General features: G+C 54.2%; 6 protein-coding genes across 6 annotated transcripts; 2 read left to right on the top strand and 4 right to left on the bottom strand.

The window, feature by feature from the left end:
- Positions 1 to 1,349: 1,349 nt before the first annotated feature.
- QBC33DRAFT_235652 (uncharacterized protein) lies at positions 1,350 to 3,581 on the bottom strand. The gene is made up of 4 exons (XM_060422871.1): positions 3,090 to 3,581; positions 2,134 to 3,025; positions 1,701 to 2,009; positions 1,350 to 1,618 (listed from the first exon to the last, which is right to left on the bottom strand). Exons 1-4 carry the CDS (start codon positions 3,119 to 3,121, stop codon positions 1,436 to 1,438), a joined length of 1,416 nt encoding a protein of 471 aa, XP_060287399.1. The 5' UTR covers positions 3,122 to 3,581; the 3' UTR covers positions 1,350 to 1,435.
- A 9,256-nt stretch (positions 3,582 to 12,837) lies between these two features.
- On the bottom strand, positions 12,838 to 13,773 carry QBC33DRAFT_235594 (uncharacterized protein). The gene is made up of 2 exons (XM_060422870.1): positions 13,573 to 13,773; positions 12,838 to 13,447 (listed from the first exon to the last, which is right to left on the bottom strand). Exons 1-2 carry the CDS (start codon positions 13,674 to 13,676, stop codon positions 12,922 to 12,924), a joined length of 630 nt encoding a protein of 209 aa, XP_060287398.1. The 5' UTR covers positions 13,677 to 13,773; the 3' UTR covers positions 12,838 to 12,921.
- Positions 13,774 to 13,983: 210 nt separating this feature from the next.
- On the top strand, positions 13,984 to 17,334 carry QBC33DRAFT_444973 (FACT complex subunit-domain-containing protein; the record flags this gene model as incomplete). Its single annotated transcript, XM_060424301.1, has 5 exons — positions 13,984 to 14,163; positions 14,224 to 14,308; positions 14,362 to 14,483; positions 14,563 to 16,165; positions 16,223 to 17,334. 5 exons carry the CDS (start codon positions 13,984 to 13,986, stop codon positions 17,332 to 17,334), a joined length of 3,102 nt encoding a protein of 1,033 aa, XP_060287397.1.
- Positions 17,335 to 19,037: 1,703 nt separating this feature from the next.
- On the bottom strand, positions 19,038 to 19,929 carry QBC33DRAFT_235286 (uncharacterized protein). Its single transcript, XM_060422869.1, has one exon. The coding sequence runs from the start codon at positions 19,736 to 19,738 to the stop codon at positions 19,142 to 19,144; it is 597 nt and encodes a 198-aa protein (XP_060287396.1). The 5' UTR covers positions 19,739 to 19,929; the 3' UTR covers positions 19,038 to 19,141.
- A 391-nt stretch (positions 19,930 to 20,320) lies between these two features.
- On the bottom strand, positions 20,321 to 21,367 carry QBC33DRAFT_235284 (cytochrome b5-like heme/steroid binding domain-containing protein). Its single transcript, XM_060422868.1, has 4 exons — positions 21,066 to 21,367; positions 20,852 to 20,886; positions 20,729 to 20,786; positions 20,321 to 20,533 (listed from the first exon to the last, which is right to left on the bottom strand). The coding sequence occupies exons 1-4, from the start codon at positions 21,154 to 21,156 to the stop codon at positions 20,352 to 20,354; spliced, it is 366 nt and encodes a 121-aa protein (XP_060287395.1). The 5' UTR covers positions 21,157 to 21,367; the 3' UTR covers positions 20,321 to 20,351.
- A 198-nt stretch (positions 21,368 to 21,565) lies between these two features.
- On the top strand, positions 21,566 to 23,290 carry QBC33DRAFT_444632 (uncharacterized protein; the record flags this gene model as incomplete). The annotated part of the gene is made up of 4 exons (XM_060424284.1): positions 21,566 to 21,924; positions 21,982 to 22,658; positions 22,723 to 22,827; positions 22,887 to 23,290. 4 exons carry the CDS (start codon positions 21,566 to 21,568, stop codon positions 23,288 to 23,290), a joined length of 1,545 nt encoding a protein of 514 aa, XP_060287394.1.
- Positions 23,291 to 24,026: the final 736 nt, after the last annotated feature.

The following is a 24,026-nucleotide window of genomic DNA, read 5'->3' as shown; positions in this document are numbered from 1 at the left end:
CGGATTGGGACTGTTCGTAATTTCTTTTTACCCCCCCAAAAGCCACCGGTGTGGGTCCACCAGTGCCCTGAGTCGCACGTCCCCCCGCGAAGCAGTGACGGAAACCAAGCTAGTCCCGGTCCCAAATGGTTGGGAACCCGGCCGAGTTAGTTGGTGCGATCCGAGAATATGCTGCTGCCGACCTGGTGGAGTTCCCTCGTCATTATGCCCGCAGCCAGGGAGGTGTTCACTGAGAAACGGATTGCTGGAATGTATGTACGTACCTACATATAGTAACATGGGGTACGTACTGGGAGAGATTTTCGATCCCTCATTGATTGATCACCGAATTCCTACCGCATCTGAGATCGCGCCGAGACCAGATGCCAGATCCCCCAGTCATAATAAAACCCGCGTGTGCGGTGTGTGAGGTGTTTGTTGTCCATTGACACCCCACCCCACTCCTCTCCCTGTCACCTGGTCGCAGTTGGTCCCTCTGTTGTGTTGGCTAGGGGCCGGGGGGGTTTCTTCTAGCGCACGCTATGGTGTGGTTGCCAGCCAGGGGACAGGGAAGCCCCAGGCAACGTATCCCAGACTCACCCGGTTGGAGCTGCCCACGCCGCGTGCGCTTTCTCTTTTTTGCCCGGCATGTGTCGCCGAGTCTCTTGGGGGATCAGGGTCCGGTGAGCTTGCCTTGAATGGCCGCCCCATCGCATTGCACTAGCTCCGCGTTGAATCCAACCACCCCTGGGAAGAGGCAACAAGGTCAAGCAAGCTCTCTTCCCACTTTACTGCGCAGTTTTTGCTTGCGGGCCGTGGTCACGAAGATAACGAATCAAACGACGAAGATGCGAATGCGAACAGGTAGGGTGGTCGAACGACTTATTTATTCCTTGTATGTCCAGATTCCTTTTTCCGTTCCTCCCCACCCAGATGTTTTTGCTCTAGTCTGAATCCTCGGAAAGTGATATACAAAAAAGAACATCAAGTAACGATGAGGTGTAACGAAGGTGAAAACGCCGTTTGATGCCTTGATTCCTGCCTACCGAGACAGCCGATTCACTCTCCAAAAAAGGGAAGGGTATAAAAAAAAAACCTCAAGAATATATATGCATATACAGACAAGAAAGACACAACACAGGGAGGGAGCGGGAGTGTAGAAGGCGTTTCTGCCGAACGAGATATAAAAGGGGCGGTATAACTCTGTCTACCGCCAAGTGGTAGGGGTATTGGGTAGGTAGGTAACTTGTTGTTGCCCGGGGCTCGTTGGGAGAGATGGGCCATGCTACGCTTGCTAGAAGCGCACACAGTAACTAAAGGAAGAAGTCTTGTTTCCCGGTCTGCTTCGTGGGGTTATCGTCCGCATTTGTAATCCCGGGGCGAACAGGAAGTGGACCAGCCGTATCTCTCTCATCCACCTGAAGCCTCCGGTTCATCGGGTCGTGGCTTGCGTTCATTAACTCCGGTCGTCTGAAGGTTTGGGCCGGATGGACCGTTGTTCAAGCTGCCGTTTACGTTCTAGCTTTGCATAGTGCAGACCGCACGCGTTGCATAGGGTTCGTGCTCCGTCCGGACCTCGTCTCCATTCAGGAGTGTCGATCCTGTTGCAGCTGTGACACCGACCCGGAGGAGCTGCCCGCTGTCACTGGTGTCAGTAAAAATTTTTTGGACGACCTCTCAATGGAACCGCCGCGCGGTATGCGAGTGTAGTCGAGACTTACCCCACGCCTCCTCTTCACCTCGCCCATTCCAAATTGCGCCTTGACCGCTTCGGGATATCCAGGCTCATCCTCCTCGAAGGGCTTGCGGGCATTGTTCTCCCGGGTCCGCTCGTTGATGATCCTGCTTTGCTGCACCATATTCCGCACGTCCTCGAGACACTTTTTCATCATGTACACGTTGTCCAGCATCAGGGTGACTTCGTTTTCCGTGGGCAACCGAGACGGTATGGGCTGTGCGCCGTGCTGCTCTCTAGCAGCGGCATCGAATGCCTCGGCGAAATGGAATAACGTCCGCGCGGAGCCCGCGACCTGCAAAAGACTGGTAAGTTTCGACACGCAAATAGAAGTCAAACGGTCATGAAGAAATAGAAAGGGAAGGAGGCAGCAGCATGAGGCAGCAGCAGGGATAGCGACTTTCGAGGTAGCTACTTACTCTATTCAATGCTTCGCCGTAGTTCCAGGCCTCGAATGCCCGATCCAGTGTCGCCTCGTACTTGGTGTTGCCCCTGCTAGCAAAGTTCTCCTCACCATACATTGGTGGACGCTGATGATCGAATGGAGAGGGAAGCGGAGGGCCTGCCTGTCGAGGAGACAGCGGGTAACCAGGAATCGGTAACTGTCCTGGCGGCAGCTGTCCCGTCTGCGAATAGAGGCCCGGTCCCGGTTGATGTGGTTGCTGTAGTTGATGTGGATAACCCGTCTTAAACACTTGCGCCTCCGCTGCTTGCCGTTGTTCCGCCTCGAGATGCTCCGTCTTTTCGGTAGGAGAGGGTTGCTGTGACGAATACGTGGACAAGGGTGGTGGGGGTGGTGCAGGTGGTCGGCCGGTTAAGGATGGCCGGGTAGGATCTGAGAAAGCCGACATGGGCTCGGATCGGGGAGGAAAGGATGAGGGAGGATGCAAGGTCCTCGGAGACGTGTGATTTTCTGAGGAGACGTCGGAGAACGGCCTTTGCGGGGCTGATAGCGAGAATGGAGAAGGCAGGCTCGGGGGTGGAGGAGCTGAAGAGGTAACAGTTGCCGAGTAAGGGCTCGGCTTGGAGCCGGATATGACCTCCCGAATAGAGGGTAGTAACTGTCGGCGAGCCTCTGGCTCATCAGAGGTTCTCCGCGACCCTGTCGGAGATAGCATGCCGGGCATGTTGGAAGGGGGACCCGGTGGAGGATAAGCGGAGGGAAAGTGTTGGTGTTGGTGTGGATTATACTGAGCGCTAGGACTCATCACGGTTGCTGTCGCCATGGCCTGGCCAGGTCTATACTGTCCGTCGAACGTATCTCTCGGGCGGGAGTCAGGGTGCTCTGGGTTTCTGGCAGAGGAGAAAGTGCTGTTGCGTGTTAACTCGGAGGAGGGGGGGAGATGGGAGGTGAACATGTCTGGCTCCAACGGACCTTTGCCTAGTGCCAGATCCGCCCGCTTCCATAGCGGGTATCGTGAAGAGATCAAAACCCCTTACTTAAGCCAAGATCCTTCCACGCATCTGCGGTGACTAGTGACTGATTGTGGCGGGAGAGGGAGAGAGGCAGGAGGTGCGGTTTTGGAGTTGCGGCAATTTGCCCCGGTGTGGAATCGTGGACGTTGAGTTGTGAAGACCAAGCGGTCCGAAATTGAAGCAGGACTGAGGGAAGGTACAGGTCTGGCAGCTTTGGGTCGGAAAGATGGTTGTCATCTAAGTACACAAGTCGGCAGGGAACGACGGTCAACACTCCAGGGTGGAAGGCGACTGTGGCTGGAGTGTCTTGGCCGGGGGAAGAGTGAGGGTGTTGCGTTGGCGAGACCCCTTGGAAAAAGGCTTTCGATCTGATCGAGAGGGGCGAGTCTGTGGCAGACGGTGGGAGCTCTAGTTGACGGCAATCGAAAGGTCGTCCCGTGGCAAGTGGCTGTAATTATTGATTCCCCCCCTTTTTCTTAGATTCCAAGACACTGACTTGGGTTGAAATTGTCCAGGTAGCGCAGCACGAGTTTTTATTGTGAGAAGGAATTTGGCTTTTTTGTTTTATATTCCTTCTCTTGATTTTCCCCTCCCTTTTTCGTTTTACCGTTCGGGCCCTTCGGTCCCTGTTGTGCGTCTGGTATGTTGCTAGGCAGGCTTGCGCTCAGTGTCGTGCAGCGGGCAGAGTGAGACACGGCGTTCAAGGATCGATGTGGGAACGTGTGATGGAACGAATAAACGTCGGAGCACGGGCGACCAGGTGTTTCCTTCCCGCCGTCTGTTTCTAGTCCCGTCCTTGGCTGATGTGGTCGGGGTTGCCTGGGTTTGCCCTGATTCTGGTGGCTAGGTTGACCAGCACGGCACGAGCATATGGGATGCGCTAAATGTCCTATGTACCGTATGTCGCGGCGTCAATAACGTTGGAGGACGGGAGGGCGTCGACCTTGGGATGTGGAGAGAGAGGGAGAGGGAAAAGGAAGGAGGGAGGGCGAGAAACAGGACGAGGGGAGATGGACGACAGATGGGGGAGTGATTATAATTAATGGTCCAGAGGGCAGGGAATGACAAGGCCTCGCAGAATGACAGGCACGCAGGGCCACAGATTCGGAGAGAAACAAGGCTGGTGAGTGGTGACACCCAGATACTGGGGAAACGATTTCGATACTACCTGGATACCTAGCAGAGGTACCTCCCCACTCTCCCTTTCCAGAGTCTAGGTACTTTCGGTGTGGCAGGTACGGTGTGAGAGGACTGCCTCCTTTCACTAAAACCCCCCCCTTGCTCGGCTACATGCCCCTGTCCGCGTTCAGATACTTGGGTAGTACCTTCCAATGCCCTAGCTGCTCGCAGTAGGCTTAGTGTCTACCAACCGGCGCAATTGGGTCATCTGTGGAAGGTGCAGAAACCTTCCAAGCCCAGATTTTGGTGAGATTGGCGTGTGGGTGGGGGGTCGTGGGTGGGTCAAGACCAGGAGAATCGCCCCTCCCCCCCAAATAGGAACAGTGCGGAAACATCGCTAGCCTGTTAGATTTGCGCGATGCTGGGATCAGGCTTGCAAGGGTTGTCCTTGCTACGTTTTGAGGTACTTGTACATGCCGGGTGTGGGTGGCATGGTTGGACCAGGCACTCTGGTCTTCCTGCACTAGTACAAATCCATCCCTGAGTGAGGCGTTGCTGGAAAGACATGCGGTGAGTGGTGTGGTAGCGATGCACCCACGCTACCAGCTGCTATACACTAGGCAGATGGCTGTATTAGAATGGGTGGGATAATAAAAGAAGTTGCACATTCGTAAGGAGCCGGAATCGCAATGTCGATACGATGTGTACATACTATTATGGATCGTGTTTAGGGGATGGTAATGTGCATAGGTAGGCCAGTAGGTAGTGCAGATAGGTAAGATAGACAGGCTTTGTTGTCCATCACCACCAACAGCCCTTCAGCCAAGCCACCAATGTTATGTCTGCCCCGTCTCTGCCCGTCCCTGCCCGTCCCTGCCTGCTGCCTGTGGATCGCATCGACCCTCGAAGGAAGCTCAATTCTTTTCCACCCCCTTTCCCACCACCCTCTGTCCCACCCTCTCTCTGTACCATCGAGCTTGTCCCTGTGCGGGTTTGTCCTGTTGGGGAAGACAGGCGGTCTCGGTTCACGGCTCCGGGCACTACTATCCGGGAAGAGAAGGTCAAAGTGCGACGAGGTTGTCTGGATTGAAAGGCTTGGAAGGCCAGGGTAAAGCTCTCTGTTTGGGTACCGTACGTCGTGTAAGTTGGAGAGCATGGGTGTGACCTGCTCTGGCAGTTATGACCAGTCATGACCAGATACAGCAGGGACTGCCGGCGATAAAGCAGACCAAAACTGATCGGTCACCTCGTCATCTCGCCTGGGAGAGCAAATAAGTGGCAATTGTGGTACGATTTTTCGGTGGGCCATGGATAGAGAGAAGTGGGCTAAATTCCCCGTCGATTGGCCCAGCCAGATGTGATCAAGATTGGCTGTGGACTCGATGTAAACGATGTCGTAGCGGTAGCGGCGCCGGGCCCACTGTTTTGCAGAGCCGACCCACGCACTGGGTGACGGGACAGGGGAGTATCTGGCTTACCAAGTAATTAGTGTGAGCTCCTTATGTTTGTAGGATCGATCCTTGGGACACTAATCTTCCCTCAGCCTTTCGCCAAGCAATGAAAAGACGATCGAACCTGCTGCACTCCGACCGATCAAGCCTTCCCGACAATCATTGCTTATTGGGTCCGATAAAAAAACACATGGGGGTGTAAGAACCTAAGTGGTAGTAGACCCTGCTATATGGTACCTGCACTGTAAGAATGATAATCCACGTGTACTAAGTAGGTAGTGTCTCCTGAGGGCGCCCTAGCATGGGAAGCGACGGTCAGTGAGCTTATACGACTACAATGTCACTCCAACCTTTCTTCTTTTACCTCTTCCCGTTCCGTGAGATGACGACATACGCAATCGAGAAGAAGGGTGCGGTTGAAGAGGTGGTCCCATGAAAACGGCTGCCAGTTGAGAAGACCTGGGGGCTGTAGCTGGACAAGGAGCAGTAAGAGTCTACGTAAGACGGGGCAGCACAGTAGCATCAGAACTGGGGTCGTGCATCTCCCCCGACTCGGCAGTGTCAGCTCGAAGCTCCTCGGAGACTGAACCCTCTACGTACTAGCTTTACTTCTCATTGATAGTATCGGAGATGCCATCTTGCATAACACTGAGTATACTGTATATAAGAGATGGAACCATGGGAGCGTCGTAGAGTACAGTACCTCCTTAGGGACTCCTCAGCGCAGATATCATGTACCTTGCTAAGTACCACAGTACTTCGGCCAAAACGCCCGAGTTCCCTGTTCCCGTTCCCGGGGAAAGGGTTACAGTTAATAAAGAGTGGAGTCTGCTGCCGCCAAGGTGTCTGGTTGGAGCTCTTCAAAGCTCTTAGTCCCCCAAGGCCCACCTCGCTAATCGTACAGACCAGCCGCAACGGGGATGCTGTCGAAACACAAGGGCAGATCCGAATGGGTGCTAATTTAGCTCCACAACCTACGCACCACACTAGCGTACACTATACCCGCACTTAGCACTCCCTGCACCTTCAGAGAAGGAAAAGAAAGGGGTTTTGCAACCTGCTCGGCCGCTCCGTCAACTGTCAAGTAAACTCTGGCTGGCTCGGACCCTGCGTTTAAAGTAAAGTACCTAGTGACCTCGTCAATCAAAACAGTCTCGAGTCTCGATACATCCCTAGATAGCCTTTTTCCTGTGTCGATACTCTCCCGTGCAGATCGGAAACAAACCCCTCCTATGCGTACACGTATTCTTGTTGGTGTTTGGAGATCGGCAGCATGCGTGTGATGATGAAACAACCCGAGCCACTTTAAGACCAGGTCTCTCTGTTTGTGGCAATAATCCATGTTGCATTGTAGTTGGGTACAGAATACCTCTTCAGTTCCGAGTTCCGATCCGACGCTCGTTCAGCCTCTTGAAACAATGGCGACCAAACTTTGCCTCCAAGGTCGGCACCTCACGATGGCGATGGGAACCCCTGGTCTTCTATTGCAGTCCCCAGGTGCGGCTAGGTCGCTAGGTTCTCTTACGACTAACCGAACTCAAAAGCCGAATCCGTGCTGTTTCTCGCTTCATCTCGTCCGGGACGAGAAGCTTAATCCTTCTATTTATGTACTGTCGGTAATGAGGAATGCCAAGCTTATTGTTCAGCTCTTCTGGGCCGGCGGCAATGGTATAATATGGGGAGGGATTCACCATCAACCTCCTATTCTTCTCGCTCTATCTGCCGTCTGTGGGAGATTGTGTCAGGCAACAACCAAGAACATCCTGGCTGTCTCGCTGCCACATGGTCCTCGCCACATGGTTTCCCATGAGCTCTCAGCAGCGAGGCGGCGGCGCTCAGCCATGGGCGAGGTGCAGCAAGGTCTCTCCACATCGGTTTCTCATGCAGGAAGCAAGTGCTTCTGTTGGTTGACGAAGTGACTATCCATGTCTTCGTACAGGATCACCAGGTAGCATTCTCGCTATGAATGGCGATGTCTCTTCCTGACACTTAACTACTCCGTGCTTTTCCCCCGCCACGGTTAGCGAAGCCGCCCATTCGCCAGCATCTGTTCCTATTCCGTGCCGCCAGGATTTGGTCAACGAATGTGGCCAACGTCTCATGCTGCTGTGGACCTCAACCAATCACGCCATGCTAAAAATACAATTATCTTCCATCTTACGCAATGTCCGAGCACCCGAAGCGCCCATGGTTTCTCGCAACTACCGCCTCGTGTGTGCATACATACATATAATCCCCTTCAGTGCGGTGCTCCAAGGCTCTTCTCTGTTGAACAAACCCAGCCACTCCTTGCGGCAAACCCGTGCGATCTGTGCCTGAGAATGGCGAGCTGCCAATAGGTAAGGCAGTTTACACAAATGGCGTCACCCGCCCATTGCCGTCGCATTGGAGCTTCTAGCGCGAATCGCGGGCACAGTTTCCGAGTGCCTAGCGTGCACCCTGAAGTGACGCTGCTCTCTGCCCGTGTAGTAGTCGTATACACGTACGGATCCATTTCAAAGACCATCCATCACTGGGGTTTCGAGTCCCCTGTCACTCAGCGGCTGATCTGGAACAAATCGGGATGGGTACCTACCTAAGGTACCCTCCTATGTACCTACCTAGTCCACTGTAAATAAATAACCGTACATACAGTACGGATACCTCGGCCAAGGTCGCGCAAGAAGATTGCAGGTGTGGGATCTGCAAAGCCAGCAGGTACTGTACATCGACGAAACGGTCTTGCCTGGATCGGCAAGGACAAGCCTTGCAAGCTTGCATACTATCTGGAGGGATCCAACCCAATTGGGCATTTTGCCCCCATGCAGTCCCATAACACCCCATCCTCTCTCCACAATTTCAATTCTCCTGCCTTTTGGATGCCATGCCGTCAGAGTGATGAGCCCGTTTCTATGTACCGACAAGTAGGACCTGTGTGGATGTGTCACGCTCGTGGCAGCAGCCTTGGCACAACCACAATTTTCAATCCGTGACTCCCGCTGTCAAGCCCTTTCTTGGCCATGCACGTCGGTGATTTTTGTGCGTGTGATGGCGCCAGCTCCTGCACTGTCCTCAACAAGATGCAACACTACACCATTTCGAAAGTTTCCAGGTTTCCAACTGAAAACCAACCGAGGTCACCCCAACTTTCGGCCGAGTCCCAACTCTTCGTATTTTGGAAGAAGGGGGCGGGTCACCCTCCCTCTGCTTAGCATAGGTACTCAGCCATGTGGGATGATCTGACGTGGCTAGTGAACGGGCACTCTTGCGATGCCAGGCAACTTGGCGCCGGAGCTCTAGCTGAAAGAAGGGTGTGTCCCGGAAGCCTGGTGTCGCATGGCAGGGGGGTGATCAAATCAAAAGATATATCCCTTTAGGCATCGCTGCCGTCCTGCGCGCTGATCGATCTATTGATGATTTCATCCTGCAGCAGCACTGTGTGGCACTCTCTGATCCTCCCCCGGACGAGAGAGTTTCATCGAAATTGAGTGCACACACTACTATTTACGTGTAGTAAACTACCGACCGTTGATCCATCCTCCAGCTAATCCCATGGCCCGCAGGGATGGCAGGATTGGTGGGATACAGGCGGTTCAAGACAGCGGATAACCACACCATCTCTGGGATCTCGAAGGCCCCGGTCAGTGAATGAGCAAGCCAGGGGTCCAGCAGGCAGGGCAGCATATTCAGGCTAAAATACTCCGTACTAACGAGCACACCAACAACTTGAGGTTAAGAACAGAACCGGGCTGTTCCCAACCTCGATCTGACGCCGCCCCACTTCAAATCTGTTGGAACTTGGATGTCCTCGATCGCATGATCTGGCGTATCTCATCGGGATCTGTTGGCTGGCACTACGGATTACAAATTGATTAACACCTCAGTACACCGAACTAAGTAAATCCCACATTGTCCGTGCTTGGTGCTGCTGCTGCTGCGATGATCTTGTATGTACAGTACATGCATTGTAAGTAGTAATTAGTGAACGCATGCCAATCAGATTAAATGCCATGTCTAGGCCAGCGAATCTAGACCGTCGACGGCTTCTTGTCAACAATCAAGACATCTACGCTAATAAGTTGTTGCTAATTATAATGATTGGCTTTATCTAATAAGATAAATAACAGGGATTTCTGGCCGCCTCGATCGATATTCATTCAGAACAACGAGCAAATGACACACGGTTAGTCTCGTGGAGAAGAGGCTTGCCCACGCTCCCCTTGGTACGACTGTTAAGCGTGCTGGATGCGTGTTCCGTCGGTGCCGATCGTGATTACAGCCCGTTGATTTGATAACTGTGATATAGGTCACCGTCTTCCCCGGGAATGTGTGATAGCGTGGTAATACCCAGTAAATGGTCAAGTCTGTTGCGGCTTGGGAGGTGGTCAGCCTTATCCGAGATTGGCAAGCCAACCCCTGATGCCCCCTAGTCGGCGGATTCAGCCACGATTATTCTCAGGTTCTCGACGAGAGAGCTGTGATTCGCCATCAACCCCAGACAAAGGACGCCAGATGCACAACGATACGTGCGTACGGCTCCTCAATCATTCCTCATTTCTGTTCTTGCAAACCCCGAAATGGGCAATGAGCTAACAGTGGCGCAACGCGAACAGAGACATAACCAGCATGGACCTTCGTGGCACCGGCATGGGACCAGCATGGCTGACAGTCCCGGAGGGCGTCGCCAAGAGACCTCCGCAACCCCCTGAAAGAGAGAGAGAGAGAGAGAGACTGGTTTACCGCAGAACCCTCTCTCGTAGCGTATCACAAATTCTTGCCTCGGCTGCCAGTTTTGTCGATTTGTCGAGGGGCTCATTCTGTCTGCCACTCAACACGCGTTTTTGTCAGCTTATCCCCCTGCAAGCCCCCTCCCCCAGGAAGGAAAAGCCGGGTTCCCATTCCCTAGATGGAAATGCACGGCGTCAGTGGCTTGAATAATCGAACGACCCTCCCAATTTTCTCTCAGCCATCGCATGTCTTGCTTCAACCACATATAGCTCAGCCCCTCGACATTGTTGAGTTAGCGTGTGCCACGTTCGCCGTCGAAGAAGGTGTAAGCGAGTGGGCTGCCCTATTTCACAGGAGCTTTTCCTCCTCGCCTAATCATTCACTACCCTATTCCCCATGGGGATGTCACGAGCTTTTTCAGCTCAGATGCACCCCCCAGCACAACCACAAGTCGTTCCGCAGCACTTGGATGGGTAACCAGGTCGCGCATTATTAGACATGGCCACGCATTCGACTATTGTCTTACGGGGAACCACCTGGCAACTCCTCGAGCGAGTGTGCATCTCACCGGTTATCCAAATGCGGACACTGTGTTTTGGGATGACTGCTTTCTATACTCTATCCTCTTTTCTTCTTTCTCCCTTTCCTTCTGTCCCTCGTCGCCTACCTGCCTAGTATGTACTGTACATACATATCTGCCTACACGTGTACATACACACGCAGTATCACCGGATGGGTAATCCGTATGTATGTGACACTTTCAGGTCGGTGAGTTATGACCACACTTTGATTCCCGGCCCAATCCAGCCACCGAGACGGGAACGGCCCGGAGCTCCACCCTTCACATCTTAGCCCGCTTGTCCTGCACAGGCAACGCGCCGTTTTCCCGCGCCGTGCCGGGCCTAATTCGAGGACACTGGTAATGGATCACATGGACCCAGGCGCGGCCGCTGTTTAGATCCAGCATCGGATAGATGGAAAGGTCCTTCGAAATTTGCGAAATTTACTGCCGGGGTTACAGCTTTGCATCCGAGGTGGAGCAAGGTCGTTTGTGCAGTACCTATAGGTCATCGGGATTTGCATTCCCCCACAGTGTGTGATCTCTTGGTTGCCAGCCGACTCTTGTCCCTTTTTTCGGAGAAGCTCAATCGCAGTGCTGTGTATAGGTCGGGGAAGCACCGGCACTCAGGGAAGCCACTCATATTTGCTTCTTTGGGAAACCAACTCTGACATCGAACATTCTACGATGACCTAACGACGGAAGCAGGACGCGGCAGCGGAAATGCACGCGATACAACCTATGTCTGAACGCCTATTGGAGGGTGTGATAGAGATATCAGCTCCCGCCGGGGTCTATCCGCCCGCTTCCGGCGCTATTCGCAAATCGGGACAAGTCTGTCACTTCTCACAATTACTGTGCTTGCCTGGTGCCGTAAGGATAGCCACGTCGAATGCCAACAACGTCGTGCAAAGTCAAGGCAGGCCGCAGAATCGCCGAGTCGCCGCTGCGAGGAGCCTCCTCGCGCAATTGGCTCTCGCGTGGCTGAGACCCGTGCCCCGCCGGTCGTCGTGGTCGTCCGCTGATCCGTCAAGCTGTTGGCCGCGTTCTTCGCACCCCGGTCAGAAAACTCACCTCCCTTTCTGGGTGTCCTAGTTCCACCAGCCCCTTGCGTGATGAGCATACGCCGCCACGTTGGAATGGCGAATAAAGCTCCCCACAGAGGCGGAGCAATGTCCGGCTGCCCGCCAGCTCCCTCCTCCGTCCGGTCCGGGTCCTGTATAACGGGCCTGACGGAACTTATTCTGCCCCATTCCGTTTACATGTGATCTTGAACTGGCCACGCTTACCTTTGTGGCCATGAGGACGGGAACGGAGATTTAGATTGCTTCTAGAGTGCATCTTGACGGTCACAGACTCTCGCTGCCAAGGGACGAGCAGACACAGTCTTGGTTTCCCACCATCAAAATGGCGGGGCTGGACATGAGCGAGGTGCTGGTGCAGATTACCTTGTGTAGGGGACCGAGGACATATATACCCTCAAACCGCACTTACCTATTATCTAGAACTGGGATTTGAGTGCCGGAATGTGTCTTATGGGCGTTTTTGTCCGTCACCCAATGGTCGAGAATGGTGAAACTCTCGATCTCGAGATTTCAAGAACATCCTCAACATATATTAAGGTCTTCCGATATTGCTGGACAGAGAGTGCTCTCTCGCTCGCATCGACATCGACCTTGAGATGAGAATCGGTAGGACCCTGTGAGTATCTGTTGTGGCTTTAGAGCGCTCATCAGCTCAACCTGTAGTCGCTGATATAGTTCCAAGTTGGCCTTACGGACCAGCATCCTCAAGCTCAAAGCAAGCTCAACCGGCCTTTCGCGCACTTTCGTGCATCACCACGTTCTCATTGCCAGTCACCACCCTCTCCTTGGCCTCGACCCGGTAGCATTGACAGGCGTCAAAGCCAGGGGCCGCTGCCAATCACGCGGTCGCGTCAGCGCATAGTGGGCGGCTCACTTGAGCAGCTCCACGGAGTGCCGGCCCCAGTGGCCCTTCTCGCGTTGGTGAGCAGACTTTCCACCGACCACTGGAGATCCCCCGTTGTTTTCCCTCCGGCCATTGGCGCTCCAACCACCAGTCAGCGGCACGGCTCCCACCCAACGTCGAATCCGCCTTGCGGCTAACCAGTCATCCCTGACGGGTGTCAAATCCCACCACCATACTCCCCCTCCATCGTCCTGCCCAACCCTGGCCAACAGTTTACGACGTGCCCAGGATCCAGCGACTCCGGTCCTCCGCCTTAACCCCAGGAGCCTCGCCGATTCCAGATGCAGAGGGCTTGGCCTCCGGGGCGACAGGGACAAGGGGCTCAGAGTGTCCTTAGCCGGGTGGAGTGATAACCCAAATTTAAGAGAGTTCCTCACCTTTATTCCTCCTGCAGCAGATCGGTCGATGGGCCCATTTCCCTGTCTCTGCTGGTTCTCGTTTGCGAGTTGCAAAGGGGTATTGATCTGTGGGTGACCTCCCAAGATACATGTGCTGTGACAGACTCTGTATGAGTAGCCCACGCGTTGTACATGTTCACCGACGCCGAAGCATAGAGGGTTGAAAACATCGATTAGGTTATAACTGGACAAAGGGGAAGGAAACAAGAAGGCACAGACAGATATTGGCAAGTTTCTGTTGTTGGCTTCCTTGGCACGTCAGTTTTGGAAGGCAGGAAGCTAACAAGAAGAATACTGGTCTTCATCTTCTGGTCAGCGAGCATAACGCTTTCCCATCGAGTTTCATCACAATTCGAGCACGCAACGGTGGTCGTACCTTTGGGAAAGCTAAACTACTACATGCGAAGCCTCAGGCAGCAACCTCGGTAGGCGGCACCTACCCATTTACGCGACTGGTGGCCCGTGACGTGACGCGGTACCGGATTTTTCGCCTCACCACCTGCCGACGGCCGCTCTCATCATTTTCCATCGCAATCAACCTCCGCCAACGCTCTCCTCTCCTTCCATTTCATCGGCCTGGTCGCCCTGTGGTTTCTGCCCGACTGAAGTCCCGTCTGGCCATCAAACACAATGGCGGACAGTATCAAGATCGACAGTAAAGCCTTCCAGGAGCGCATCTCCCACTTCGTCAATGCCTGGAAGGCAGACAAACGCTCCGGAGACGCGCTCTTCGGCGGCGTATCGTCCATTGTCATTAACATGGGCAAGGTCGAGGAGATCCCCGAATTCCACAAGAATAATGCGATGCATGTATGTGGCGCTCCCGGATAGCTTCGTCTGCCGTTGCGCGTGTTTGCTGACAGCTTGTAGTTTTGGTTGCTAGGTTATGAGTTCCCCACGACTCTGATGCTATTCACCCTCGATACCCTCTACATCCTCACCACCCAGAAGAAAGGTGCGCATCGCCGGTCAACTCTACCCCGATGCCCTCGGCTAATTGTTGGATAGCAAAATATCTCGACCAGGTGAAGGGCGGCCGTTTTCCCGTCGAGGTCCTTGTCCGGGGCAAGGATGCCGCAGAGAACGAGAAGCTCTTCGTCAAGATTGCAGATGCCATCAAGAGCGCAGGCGTGAGTCACACCTCTCTTCTCCATTTCTGAATTTCTAACCTTATCGCGACTGCTTACTGATTATCCCGCCCCCCACCAGAAAAAGGTCGGTGTCCTTTCGAAAGACACTTCCAAGGGACCTTTCGTGGACGAGTGGAAGAGAGTCTTTGCCGAGAACTGCAAGGATGTGGAGGAATTTGATGTAGCACAAGCTATATCCGCCGGCGCCTTCGCTGTCAAGGACGAGGCCGAGTTGCGGGCCATGCGGACCTCCTCCAAGGCCTGCGTGGCACTCCTGACACCTTACTTCCTCGACGAGATGTCCAATATTCTCGACCAGGATAAGAAGATCAAGCATAGTGCTCTGGCTGACAAAGTCTACAACAAGCTAGAGGACACCAAGTTCTGGAAGACGGTCCAGCTGCCTAACAAGCAGAAACTGCCCAATGATCTCGACCCTGAGCAGCTGGATTGGGTCCTGGGCCCCGTGGTGCAGAGTGGTGGCAAGTTCGACCTCAAGTGGCAGGTCGACTCAGACAACGACGTTCTCCATCCCGGAATCATCATCGCGTGCCTGGGTCTGAGATACAAGTCTTACTGCTCCCAGATCGCCAGAACCTTCATGGTCGATCCGAACAAGTCGCAAGAGGGCAACTACAAGTTCCTTCTGTCCGTCCACAATATGATTCTTAAAGAAATTCGGGATGGTGTGGTGGTCAAGGACGTCTACAACAAGGCGCTCGCCATGGTAAAGAGCAAGAAACCCGAACTTGAGAAGCATTTCCTCAAGAATGTGGGTTACGGCGTCGGCCTCGAAAATAAGGATCCCACGCTTGTTCTGAATGGCAAGAATGCTCGCGCCCTCAAGGATGGCATGACCCTATGCGTCACGACCGGCTTCAGCGACATCCAGAATCCCAACCCTCAGGATAAGAACAGCAAGGTGTACTCGCTGGTTCTCACGGATACCATCAGGGTCACCACGAGTGAGCCTGTTGTCTTTACGGGCGATGCCCCTGTGGACGTTGATGCCACGTCGTTCTTTTTCAAGGACGAGGACGAGCAGCCCACCCCCAAGAAAGACAAGAAGGACTCTAGGGTTGGTGCTGTTGCAACCAAGAATATCACAAGCTCTCGACTCCGCTCCGAGCGTTCAACGCAAGTTGACGAAGATGGAGAAAAGCGGCGTCGAACCCATCAGAAGGAGTTGGCCGGGAAAAAGCAAAGAGAAGGCCTAGCAATGTTCACGGAGTCGACCAACGATCCGAACGGCGTCGAGATCAAGAAGTTCAAGCGATTCGAGTCCTATAAGCGAGACAACCAGTTCCCGCCCAAAATCCGGGACCTCGGCATCGTCGTCGATCAGAAGAACTCCACCATCGTCGTGCCTGTCATGGGACGTCCTGTCCCGTATCATATCAACACCATCAAGAACGCCAGCAAAAGCGATGAGGGCGAGTGGTCGTTCCTGCGTATCAACTTCCTCTCTCCGGGCCAGGGTGTGGGCAGGAAAGATGACCAGCCCTTTGAGGACGCCTCGGCCCACTTCGTCAGGAGCTTGACCTTCCGATCCCTGGATGGCGATCGGTATGCCGAGATTGCGAACCAGATCTCAAACATGAAGAAGGATGCGGTCAAGAAGGAGCAAGAGAAGAAGGATATGGAGGACGTGGTGGAGCAGGACAAGCTAGTCGAGATACGGAGTAAGTATCCCCAGAGATTTGAGAACGACGGGCGGTGGGCGGCTAACACGATTGCAGATCGACGACCGGCTGTCCTGGACAGCGTCTTCATACGGCCGGCTATGGAAGGCAAGCGCGTGCCTGGCAAGCTGGAGATCCATCAGAACGGTATCCGCTACCAGTCCCCGCTGAGCACGCAGCAGCGCGTCGACATTCTCTTCTCCAATGTCCGCCATCTCTTCTTCCAGCCGTGCCAGCACGAGCTCATCGTCATCATCCACATCCACCTCAAGGATCCCATCATCATTGGCAACAAGAAGAAGACCAAGGATGTGCAGTTCTATCGCGAAGCCACCGATATTCAGTTTGACGAGACTGGCAACAGGAAGCGCAAGTACCGATATGGCGATGAAGATGAGTTCGAGGCCGAGCAGGAGGAACGCCGCCGACGAGCCGAGCTGGACCGGCTCTTCAAGGGTTTCGCCGAGAAGATCGCCGAGGCCGGACGGAGCGAGAACATCGAAGTGGACATGCCCCTCCGCGAGCTCGGGTTCAACGGTGTTCCATTCCGGAGCAATGTGTACATCCAGCCGACTACCGAGTGCCTCATCCAGATTACCGAGCCGCCCTTCATGGTGCTTACCCTTGAGGATATCGAGATCGCCCACCTCGAACGTGTACAGTTCGGGCTGAAAAACTTCGACTTGGTCTTCGTCTTCAAAGACTTTGCGCGGGCCCCGTACCACGTCAACACGATTCCTGTGGAATCGCTGGAGGACGTCAAGGAGTTCCTCGACTCGTCAGACATTGCCTACTCCGAAGGCCCTCTCAACCTCAACTGGTCGGTTATTATGAAGACGGTCACCACCGACACGCATCAGTTCTTCGTGGATGGCGGGTGGGGTTTCCTGCAGAACGACTCCGACGACGAAGACGGCGAGGAGGAGGAGGAGGAGGAGAGCGCCTTCGAGATCGACGAGAGCGAGCTTGACGAGGCGTCGGAGTCGAGCGAGGAGGGTTCCGACTTCGACTCGAACGCGTCAGCGGAAGCTAGCGACGAGGGCGATGGCAGCGACGACGAGGAGGGCGAGGACTGGGACGAGCTGGAGCGCAAGGCGAAGAAGCGGGACCGCGAAAACGCCGCCGAGGAGGAGGAGAGGGGCAGCAAGAAGAAGCAACGCAAGCGATAGGCTTGCCACGCTGCCTGGGTAACCCTCCTAGGGGCATTTATTGTTGGCCTGGCTTATCGTTACCTCTTCGCGTTCCCGGGCCATGCCTAACATGTACTGTACTTTTTAATCTCGAGTTTTTCTTGGAGTCTGTCTGTACCGTCCGTCCAACGCGTTCTCCTCGGCATTGTTATGCGAGGGGTAAAGGGCAGGAGAGAGAGGAGACCTTTCGTCCTTTGGGAGTGACGACGCTTTGGGGGGTGAAATCGTGTACTGTTCGATTACGTCGAGACTCGGTGGGCTTTGCGTTCCTAGATTGATAATCTAAGGCGTTCCAGGTCAACTACCTACCTAGGTATCTATCTTGCATCTCTGTTGTCGGAAAAGGACCCATAATAGGTGATAAGATATCTACCTAGGTACCCTCAGCGATGTAGGTATCTCCCCCGTGGGAACCTTTCATTCCCAGCCCCCCAATGGCAAGATGCACAACATTGATTCCTTCGTGGCAAGGACCTCGTATGGTCAGGCCTGGTCAATCATCCCTGACCCCCTTCCAGCCTTGATTTCAGGATAGGGCTCTCCACATCCCGGCCCCTCATCCTCCTCCACCGAAACCGAAACCGCAACCCATTCGCTGCAATCCCTGATGAAACCCCCCTCAACCTTCCCCCCCTCCCCCCTCCGAAACACGAATCCACCACCCATCATCAGCCCTCCCGCCGCCGCGCGTCGGCATCAAGCTCCAGCAACATCCGGTCCACCACATCCGCGATGGCGTCGCTCATGACGGCGTCCCCAACGCCGGGTGGTGGTGGTTGTTGTTGTTGTTCCGCTCGTCGTCGTCGTCGTCGGCTACAGCGGCTCCGGCATTGGCTCTGGTGGGTCGGTCGTCGTCCTCCTCCGCTAGAAAAGCGTCAATCACGGCCAGCTTCTCGTCTATCGTCATGTGGCTGTAGCTCACCGGTCTGAAGTCTGAGTCGGAGCCGGCTGGTGGCGATGACGAGGGCGGCGGGGTGGTGGTGGTGCTGTTATGGCTGGTGGTGTACCAGTCGCTGGTGGAGGGGTGGGGATGGGGGTATGGAGGCTGGTGGCGTGGTTGTGGGGACTGATGCTGTTCGTGGGGAGCCTGTCGCTGTCCCTGGCACTGCGATGGATGTCGTCGCCCGGGGGGCGTCAGGCTGGGGGTCGGGTAGCCTGGTTGGCTGTAGGTGCTCGTGATGTGCTCTGGGGTGTAAATGTTGGCGTGCAGTCGCCGTTCCTTTAGGGGCTTTGGGGGAGTCAAGGAGTCAGGCCTTGGGGAGAGGTAGCGCCTTTGCTGACTGGTCCTGGCTGGGTGCGCAGGGGTGTAGGTGTTGTGGTAGGTGTGGGCAGGCTGTTGTTGCGGCGTAAGGGGCAGTTGTGGTTCTCTTGGTGGTGTCCGCAGGACATGCCCGGGGTCGAGGTAGGCTGGGCCGGTGTCGATCTTGGCGGCATGTTGCAGGCTGTCGCCGTGGGCACGAGTTTGGAGCCCTACCTGCACGCCGGGAGGCAGCTCAGGCTCGGGGTACATCTCCATGGTACCTCCATCGACATTGACTAACATAGGATTCTCAAGTTCGGAGTCGGACTTGGGATGCATGCATGGCAGAGGAGGCGCCTTGTGTGTTGGTGGTGGTGGTACAGGCAACTCTCGCTGCACCTGTGGAGTTATTGGGAATGGCCTGGGCTTCAAGAAGAGCGGAAGTCTTTGTTTTGGCAGTTGAGCCTCCAGGCTGAGCCGTGGCTGCACCTTGAACTTGGTCTCCCCCTCGTCATCATCGTCCCGCAGCTGGGCTCGGACATTGTCCTAGAATGCCGTCACCTCAGCCGGATCACGCACATGACGTGGATTCGTCCCATCCCCCCCTTTCCCCTCGGAGGAGCTTCCGATTTCTTGGCTAAGTTTTGAAGGAACATAGGAGCCGGGTTTCTTCTCGGTCTGAGCAAAATCTTGTTCTAGATGGTCCAGACACCTAGCCAATGGTCGGTTGTTGAAGTAGGATTTGAACTTTAGGAGAGTGAGGGAGTATTCTTCCGCAAAAGGATGTGGCCTGGGCGAAGGGGTTACAGGACCAGCAGGGGGGTTCTCGTGCTGGGCTTCATGATGGACTCCATGCTGCTTGTCGCCGGCATCCTTTGAGCTGGAACTGGGACTGGAAATGGAAATGGAGCCTTTGTCAGACCCGGGTTTCCCCTTGGCCTCGGGCCCATGAGAGACTTTCCCGCCTGCTTTCTCAAGCCACTCAACAATGGCCTTCACTGATTTTCCTGCGCGATTTTTCCTTGGAGTACCCTTGCGGCTGATGTTGGCAGAGAAACTTTCGGCAAGGCCTTTCGACTCAATCTTCCGGTCAAGGATGCGGCCAAGCGGGGCAGGACTGGCGTCCTTTTTGGTCTCCTCCATGGGGAGAGAATGCTGACTTTAGATGCTGGATATCCTCTAATGAAGCCCGTAAATCATCTGGAGTAGTCGCTGTTGTGAGGTGTCCCAACTTGGCAGGAACGTGATGAGATGTGAATCGATGTGGTGTGATGTAGCCGGTTGGAACTGGCAAGCAAAGAAAAATCTCAAGAATAGTAAAAGAAGAGTAAAATGATATTTCTAGCAAGATGTCAGTAGCGCCGACGGCTTGCCGACATTGAAGAAGTATCAAATATCTATCTTTGCCGACGTTGGATAAGGGTGGTTAAGGGTGGTGGTGATGTGACCGGAAAGAGGATATAGCCCTCGAGACCTAGAGCAATGAATCTGCGCCGGCAAGTTTAGCGAAGGCGCGACCGACTCGAATGTCTCTTGCCTTGTCTCTTGCAGGCTGTTTTGCGCAGGCCAGCAATGCCTCCAGATGTGGGCTTCTGTCATTATTTTGCAAGGAAGGTCGGGCGTTGGATGGAATAGGATTGCTTCAGGTGGCTGGGGCGGTGAACAAAAAAACAGACAGGTGGAAGTGTGAGTAGAAGTGAGAAAATGTGAGATATTCATCAGTTCCTACTCCATAGAAGACAAGAATAATAATTCATTACTCTGTGTTTGTCGCCCCCTCAACTCTGCCAACAACATTGTAGCGCTTTGAGAAGTAAGTCACCCAGTCATTCAATGTGTTCTTCTCTGTGTCGCTCAAATCGCTCCACTCCGGCTTCACATCTTCTGCCTTGGTTGATGTCTTTGCCAGTGCTTGCGAGGCATCCTTCCCAGCAAATACTGTGACATTAGGTTAGAGCACGGTTGAGATAGAAAGAGGCGAACCCGCAAGGGGGTCAGGGAAACATGTGAGAAAGTCACAAGAACCAGTCTAGCATCTGCCAGATAGAGACTAATGAGAAGCAAATAGACAGGAGAGCAATATGGTTATGGTGGAACAATGCCACAGCTAGGATGGGGAGAATGTTGTCATACCGTGGTAAGAGCCGCCTGGCTGGTAGGCTTTGTTTCCCGTCACATCATATACTTTGCCCTGGAGACACGAGATTACTCAGTAACACGTTGCCTAGGGGGGGTTGTAGGTCCAGGACAAGATACCTTTATGGCAACATAGCACTTTGCTCCGTCCTTGCCTATCCTCACTGTCAGTTTGGAAACTTGGTAAAAACAGCTATTACTTGAGGACCAGTGCAACCAGAGGCTCAAAGCAAAGAGAAGAAGAAAACAGCGGCTTCAGTCTGAGCTAAGTGCTGCCATTGCCCCCCTGGCCCCTGAAGGCCAAAGCCAAAGACGAATCGCTGGTTGGACTCACCATCACATTTGGCTAGCTCCTCAACAGAGATGGGGTCATCCTTTGGCGGATTAAGTTGGACGGCCACCTTGGGTTCAAACTTCCCAGCCATGATAGATGCGACTTGGAAATGAAGTTATGAGGGAATCGTCTGCAATCTGGGCTGGTTGAAGCTACGGATGCTTTTAGACAATGGAGGCAGCAGACCGGGAAATGCTATCCAAGAGCTGAGTCAACGACAAGTGAAGATACACCCTACTTCAATATATTGTTCCTCCTCAAATCTTGGCATCTAAACCAATGGGTTCAAGGTTGGAAGACTGTCGCCATATTTAAGGTTACCTTAGTTAGTGCCTGAGGCACTTAACTAACCACCAGCTCATACAGGGTGTGCCGAGGCAAATTAGAATTCAAGACGTCAGTCCAACCTTCCCTCCACAAGAATATCATACGTTTCGAGCCGACTCGAACATTGGAGGTTCGGCGTGCTACTCTAATTTCTTGGCTTTTTGGCATTCAGCATGTCGGTCTATCGACTCGCCGAGCGACAGACATTGCGTTCATTCCATGCCTCGAAGCTCGTCTGCTTCTCACCATGTCGAGGCCCGCAAGTGCAATATGGTAGACTTCAATTGCGGAGAGTAGCCACAGTTCTAGCTATTGGAAACCCTCAAATTCGATTCCAGTCGACTTCGAGCAATCCTGCTGAACCCGCTGGCCAGCGACCACGCCCACCGCCTCCCCCGAGGCCCACCTTGCGTCAGGTTCTCTTTGCGGTCTTGGGCGGAGGATTCCGAAACTTGCGCACCGCGCTCCAAGGCCAGAGTCTCAGGACACTTTTCCGACAAAATCCAGAGGAGCTTGTTCTGGCCCTCGTGTGGTACGTGAGACGGCGGACCGGCTAACTCCGGCGTGTTGATGCTGACATGCGCCTAAGTCTTGCGGTGGCTGTCGGCGCAATTATCTACGCCGTTCAGCTCTATTTTACCTACTTCTACCACGAGCAATTCACGCGATATCCGGCCCCAATTGCGAAATCACTCCGGCGTGCCCTCTACTTCAGCAACTACAAGCCGGACCCTCCACGTGCCCTGAAGTATTACAGGACGGCGTTGCAGCAATGTGAGGAGTTTGGCCTCGACCCCTTTTCCGACGACGTCATGGGTATCAAGATTCAACTTGCCGCGTGGCTGGAAAAGATTGAGAACTATGCCAACGCCACTAAAGTCCTCGAAGCACTGCTCAGAGATTGCAAACGCTGGGTCGAGGTGATGGAGAAGAGTGTCAAAGACGGTACCGCATCAAAGCTGGCCGCCCCTGCGCCGCCACATGACGGATCCCCACAGGCCCCCGGACAGCCGGGCCAAGAGATTCCAGCTCCGGAAACTCTATGGGGGAAGCGGACGAGAGTATTAGGCAAAGCCATTGGCATTAGCGTCAAGCTTGGCGAGCTGTATGCGGATGAGCATATGCTAGAAAATGAACTAGCCCATGAACGGTTGATCTGGGCGGTCGAGACAGCATTAGGAGAACTACGTCGGCGGTCAACCGAAGGGCTAAAGGAGGGTGAAGGCGACTGGATGTCTTCAGAAGCCATTGGAGGCGCCCTTGAGTGTGAGCGTGATCCTATCTCTCCTTTCCTTAGCGCTCATCTCCCTTGCTAACTTGGATATTCCAGCCCTTGGCCACAGCTATGAGTCTAGGTCTCAATTCCACCTCGCTGTTCCGCTCTTCCTGCAAGCTCTCAGGCTCTGTCAGGATCCATGCCACAGCGCGGTAATAAGTCAGTGGTTTTCTTGCATTCTTCTCGTTTCTTGCCCTATAGCTGACAATGACTTCCAGTGAACAATCTTGCGGCCTCATTTGCACAGCATCCTGTTCATATTCCATTCCAGGCTTTGGACACAGCGGGCCTGGTTAAGAGAGCGCCATCCACGAGTGAGTCTGCCTTACCGGCAGATTCCCACCAGGCCTATCTCGAAACAGCTCGACGCTGGGCGACAAACGCCAATTTCCACGCGACCGAGACACAAGGCGAGCTGCGGACGCCCGAGTGCGACGAAGCTTGTGCAGTCTCCCTCTGCAATCTAGGCGATATCGCGGCCTTGTCCGGCGATGCCGGCGAAGCCCGGAGGATGTTTGAGCAATGCATTGCGATAAGCAAGAAGGTGGGATTCTCGCCAGGCGTGGTCCAGGCTGAGGAAGGCATGAGAAGCCTCGAGAGACCAGAAGCAAAGTCAGGATGATGTACTCCAGGTCGAACGGGATCGCCACTCGAGCCGGGGTCGCCGTTGGTGCCGTTAGCACCAGGCTGGCAAGATCTCACCTTCACCAGCCGATGACGAGTCACCAGAACGACGATCTACTTCGTGCTCACGTATCGAGTCAATGACATGGGAAGTCTTGCTGCCTACCACGTCTTGTTTCGCCACTTCCGGCATCTACGGAGTAGTCCCGGGATTTGAAGACGCAAATCCCGGCATTTTTGACCGGATTTGCGGGACGAATGGAAGAAGAACATGCTGGATGGGCATGGGTTGGTGATGACGTCAGGCCAAATTTCACGTTGAGAACTGACTCTCCGAAAGAGGCTTCGGTATGGCTGAGCCTAGTGCTTTTCCAAACTGTTAACCACACCGCTGAAGAGCTACTCAGAGCACCGGGTAAATGTGACGAGGCAGGGTATTGCAGGGATTCTGTGATTTGGTTGCATAGCGTACGGCATGCGGCGGACCAATTGCAGCAGGGGTTCCCTTGAGCTTGCCGAAGCTTCTCTTCTCTCGCCCACTTTCCGACGCCCCGGTACTGGGTCAAAACCCCCTTCCCTTGCCGTTTGCCCATCGGCTTTAACGAGTATCGTTTTCTTGCTCTGGAAATCTGAGAACCCTGCTACGATGACATTTGTGGAAAAGGAGCTAGCCCTACGTCATCAGGCCAAGTCCGCGTTCTCAAGGTCTCATTCGCATCCCGCCATCTGTGGCA

Source organism: Phialemonium atrogriseum (assembly GCF_030411735.1).
Source record: "Phialemonium atrogriseum strain 8032-3 unplaced genomic scaffold QBC33scaffold_3, whole genome shotgun sequence".
NCBI classification, from domain to species: Eukaryota; Fungi; Ascomycota; class Sordariomycetes; order Cephalothecales; family Cephalothecaceae; genus Phialemonium; species Phialemonium atrogriseum.
This window is presented reverse-complemented; position numbering and strand designations above follow the sequence as displayed.

Excerpts from the sequence above, each read along its gene's own strand:
- QBC33DRAFT_235652 (XM_060422871.1), bottom strand. The coding sequence starts at position 3,121 with ATGGAAGCGGGCGGATCTGGCACTAGGCAAAG. Across the intron at positions 3,026-3,089 it reads GGATCTGGCACTAGGCAAAG|CACTTTCTCCTCTGCCAGAA; the intron begins GTCCGTTGGAGC and ends AACACGCAACAG. Across the intron at positions 1,619-1,700 it reads AGGTGAAGAGGAGGCGTGGG|CGGGCAGCTCCTCCGGGTCG; the intron begins GTAAGTCTCGAC and ends CACCAGTGACAG.
- QBC33DRAFT_235284 (XM_060422868.1), bottom strand. The coding sequence starts at position 21,156 with ATGGCTGGGAAGTTTGAACCCAAGGTGGCCGTCCAACTTAATCCGCCA. Across the intron at positions 20,887-21,065 it reads GGAGCTAGCCAAATGTGATG|GCAAGGACGGAGCAAAGTGC; the intron begins GTGAGTCCAACC and ends CAGTGAGGATAG. Across the intron at positions 20,534-20,728 it reads GCCAGGCGGCTCTTACCACG|TATTTGCTGGGAAGGATGCC; the intron begins GTATGACAACAT and ends CTAATGTCACAG.
- QBC33DRAFT_235286 (XM_060422869.1), bottom strand. The coding sequence starts at position 19,738 with ATGGAGGAGACCAAAAAGGACGCCAGTCCTGCCCCGCTTGGCCGCATC.
- QBC33DRAFT_235594 (XM_060422870.1), bottom strand. The coding sequence starts at position 13,676 with ATGCTCGCTGACCAGAAGATGAAGACCAGTATTCTTCTTGTTAGCTTC. Across the intron at positions 13,448-13,572 it reads ACAGAAACTTGCCAATATCT|CACATGTATCTTGGGAGGTC; the intron begins GTCTGTGCCTTC and ends AGTCTGTCACAG.